The sequence below is a fragment of the Copidosoma floridanum genome, unplaced genomic scaffold (genome assembly GCF_036245765.1).
Source record: "Copidosoma floridanum isolate Cflo_tuat_1 unplaced genomic scaffold, Cflo_Japanese_pri ptg000030l, whole genome shotgun sequence".
Taxonomy (NCBI): Eukaryota; Metazoa; Arthropoda; class Insecta; order Hymenoptera; family Encyrtidae; genus Copidosoma; species Copidosoma floridanum.
In genome coordinates this window covers 19,045,569-19,049,725 of record NW_028321907.1, presented here as the reverse complement: position 1 = coordinate 19,049,725, position 4,157 = coordinate 19,045,569, and the positions used below count along the sequence as shown (strand labels likewise).

General features: G+C 42.4%; 1 protein-coding gene across 1 annotated transcript; it reads left to right on the top strand.

Moving 5' to 3' along the window:
- Positions 1-2,290: 2,290 nt before the first annotated feature.
- On the top strand, positions 2,291-4,060 carry LOC149373532 (uncharacterized). The gene has a single exon (XM_089596872.1). The coding sequence runs from the start codon at positions 2,291-2,293 to the stop codon at positions 4,058-4,060; it is 1,770 nt and encodes a 589-aa protein (XP_089452998.1).
- The last annotated feature ends 97 nt before the right edge of the window (positions 4,061-4,157 follow it).

Genomic DNA, 4,157 nt, shown 5'->3' with positions numbered 1-4,157 from the left:
GTCTTCAGAGAGTGCATAAGTAATTATATTGAAGTGATAAAAGTGGAGAGCGTGATATAAGGAAGAGAGGAAAGTGGTAGCGAGAGCAAGTGAGAGGTACTTAATGAGTAAAGAAGAAAAGTAAAAAAGCAAGGAGAGTGAGGTTAGCTTGGACCGAGTTGGCAATGGCGGGCGACGGGCAAACGAAGACCAAAGCAGTAAATGCAGAGGAGAAAGTCAAGGAGAGGGGTGAGGAGGGAAGTCGAGTAAGGAAGAGAGGTAGGCCAAGGAAGAGAATATCAGATGGGTACACACCCGAGGTGGAGAGACTGGAACGTTTCATAAAAGCAAGCAAGACAGTAAGAAGGGAACTCTTCCCTCCAAAATCAGGCACATGGAGAGAAAGTGAAGAAGGAGAGAGAAGACAAGAGGGGAACTCCGCGGAGGTTGAAGAAGAAGAAGAGCAAGATAGCGACGCCCTGATAGAAGGAGGGGAAATCGTATGGAAAAAGAGAAAAAGAGAAGAAAGAGCGGGGTCCGAGGAAATCCAGGTTAGCAGTGCTGTCAAGAAAATAAAGGTTGATAGCAGGGTTGGGGCCCCTGAGCAATCGGATCTAGGTGATGGTAAAGAAGGAAAAAGTGAGCATGGCCAACCAAAGGGTACACTGAGGGCAGAAGAAGACGAGGATAAGCAAATGCGTACGCAGAGTACAGAGGAAGGGGAGGTGACAGCTTGTACGCTGAACGTGGTACCGACACTACCGGCGGAAGATAATCAGTCGACGCAAGCAGAGGGGGCAAGTTCACGAGACGAAACACAGAGGGCAGCATGGAGAAGGGAGAAAGAGGCGAGCTGTGGAGGAGACGACAGCATTGACGGCGGTGATGGAACAGATGTCAGCGAGAGTAGCAAGAGAGTCGTAAACAACGGCAGCAGTAACAGAGGCGGCAGAAGCGGAACGGTAGGCAGAGGCATGCGTTTGAGAGCGAGGTCAGAAAGCGACATGGGTGCTAGGATAGGGAACAGCGTGCAGGAACTGCATTTGCGGGAAAAAATAAAAAGGTTAAAATTCGAATTAGAGCGCAAAAAAATAAAAGATACAAGGTAGAATTTCAGGAGAGGTACTCACTAAAAGTAATTGAGAAAATCGGAAATCAAAATAGAGAGTTAAGGGAGGAACTGAGTGGAGTGGTTAGGAAACTCGAGAGTGCCAATAGTCTCAGAAAGGAGCTTGAGGGTAAAATAAGCAAGCAGATGCGGAGTACACAGCGAGCAGATAGCAGTATAGCAAGTCAAAAAAGGATAGGTTAGTGAGTCCGGGCAGCGAGGTATCAAAATTGGGAGGGAGTAGCGTAGTCAAGGCAGTAGAAGACGACAGCGTTTATGAGTCGGAACGGGGCGTCATGAACTGTAATAAGGAACGCGGAGTCAAAGAAAAAAATGTAAACATGGCGAGAATCCCGGAAGCGATGAGCGCAAGAGAGTTTGAATATGAGAAAAAAGAGAGAAAATTGAGGAAGAATAATGTATTTGTAAAAGGGATTCGCACAGTAGGTGGGGGCATAGCACGGGAATTGAATGAAGTATTATACAAGAAACTTGGTGTGGAGGCGCATATTGTCAAAATGAGAGCGATTGGAGGGGGGCTAGTTGTGAAATTAGGATCTTTAGAAAATAAAGTGAAGTTGATGCGGAATAAGGGGAAGTTGCAAGGGCTTAACCTATGGTTGGAAGACTATTATACAGAAAGAGAGAAAGAAATCTTGAGGTGTATCGATAAAAAAGCTGAGGAAGAAAAGAGTAAGGGACTCGAAGTTCGCAAGGGATACCTCAAGCTAAAAAGTGGGGATAAATGGTGGATGTGGGACGATGTGAAAGGGGAACTGGTGGAGCAGAGAGAAATAGATAAAAGTAGGAAATTTCGTTTGGAAGAAGGTATGTTATAAAGGAGAGGATAAGGAGTTAAAACTAGTCTCTTGGAATATAGCAGGTATGCGGAAAATAAAAGATGTATATAACTACGTGAATAAGTTTGAAATTATAATATAACAGGAAACGTGGGTAGAAAAGGTAAAAGAGAAAGAATGGGAAAATAAACTCGATAAAAACTACGATTGGAGCTGGAAACCAGCGGTTAGAGATAAGAAAAGAGGGAGGGCTAAGGAAGGGATGGTGGTAGGTATTAGAAAATCTTTGTCTCAAGAATTGGTTGAAGAATGGGATTATGGGTTAACTATAAGAGGGATAGAGATAAAGGGAAATAAAAAATGTAATATAATTGGCGTATATAATAATGTAAAAATTGAACTAATGTTAAGTAAACTACAGGAGGTCGTTGATGTTTTTACAAATAGGGGAGAGCAAGTATTAATTGTGGGAGATTTTAATGCGAGAATCGGAGAATGGCAGATAAACGAAGAGGGGGAAAGAGAAATGTGCAGAAACTCAGCTGATAAAACGGTTAATAGAGAAGGTGAGAAGTTGCTTGATTTCTGTGAAGAGTCAGGCTTGAGCATTAGGAATGGAGCAACAATAGGGGATTGGGACGGAATGTACACATTCGTGGGGGATAATGGACACTCGGTTCTGGATCTGGCATTAGAATTAGAGAATGAAGAAGGTAGTATTGTTAAAGAGCTTAAAGTGACGCTAAGAACCGAATCGGATCACCTTCCAGTAGAATTGAGGCTAGAGGGAGGAAAAAAGAAAGAGTGGAAATCCGAAGATAGCTTAGGTAATAGGACTTCTTTGAAATGGGAGGAAAGTAAGGGCACAGAATATAATAATGAAGTAGAAAAGAGGGAACAAGATGTATGTATGGAGGGGATAATTATGCAAGAAAGGTGGGATGCACTTTTAAAAATTATCTGGGAGACGGGTAAAAAGCTGAAAATGGTCAGAAAAACGGGGAGGGAATGGACTATAGAAAGAGACGAGGAAGTTATAATACAGAAAAAGCAAGTGTGGGCTGCGCTAAAAAAATGGGCAGTTTCAAGAAAGGAAGGGGATAAAGAGAATCTTAAAGCAGAAAGAAAAAGACTTAGAGAAATCAAAAAGAGTAAATACGATGAAGACAGAGACAAAAAATGGAACAGGGTAGTAGAGAGTAAAGGTATGACAGAGTTTTGGAGGGCAATTAATCAATTTAGGCCGAGAAAGAAGAAATCTGGGGTGACTATTAGCAAAGAGGACTGGTTAGCGCATTTTAAAAATTTGTTAGCGGCACAAGAAGAGTCAAATACGGGAGGGATAGGGGATAGGACGGAATTCAGGATAGGAAACGAAACGACAGGAGAGCAGGAACCAAATTTGGAAAATTTAGAAGAAGGCCTAAACGAGAAGATAACAGGGGATGAAGTATTGCATTCATTAAAGAGAATGAAGAATAACAAAGCGGCAGGGGAGGATAGGATACCAGTAGAGTTTTATAAGGGGCTAACTATGTTTTGGGTTGGTAAATTAGCAGGAATACTTGACGAAATGTTTAGCAAGGCAGAGCTAGTGAAAGGTTGGGAGGTGGCGAGAATTTACCCTATTCACAAGGCAGGGGACGTAAACGACGTCAAAAACTATAGAGGGGTCTCTTTATTGGATGTAGGCTACAAGATACTAACGAATATACTGGCGAACAGGCTGAGGAAGTGGTGGAATGCAGAGGGGAAAATGAAAGAAAGTCAGGCAGGCTTCAGAGAAAAAAGAAGTACCAGGGACTACATATTCACCCTGAATAGCCTGATAAATAACAAACTTAAAAATAAAGGAGGTAGATTATACATGTGTTTCGTGGACTTTAAAACAGCGTTCGACAAAGTGAATAGGAAGATATTAGCAGAAAAAATGGAAAAAATGGGCATCAAGGGAAAGTTTTTGAATATGATACAAGGAATTTACAATAACACGGAAAATGAGGTCATTTCGGCAGAGGGAATTTCAGAAAGGTTCAAAACTGAAAGGGGGGTTAGACAGGGGTGTCCGTTGAGTCCGTGCTTATTCAATATTTATCTGGAAGATCTAGAAGACGAATGGGAAAAGAGAAACGAAGGGGGTACAGTCTTGGGGGGAAAAAGATTTTCAGCCTGAAGTTTGCGGATGACGTAGCAGTAGTGGCAGACACAAAAGAGGGGTTGCAAAGCATGTTAAATGGTCTGGAAAGGTACAGTAGCAAGACAGAGCTAAT

Excerpts from the sequence above, each read along its gene's own strand:
- LOC149373532 (XM_089596872.1), top strand. The coding sequence starts at position 2,291 with ATGTTAAGTAAACTACAGGAGGTCGTTGATGTTTTTACAAATAGGGGA.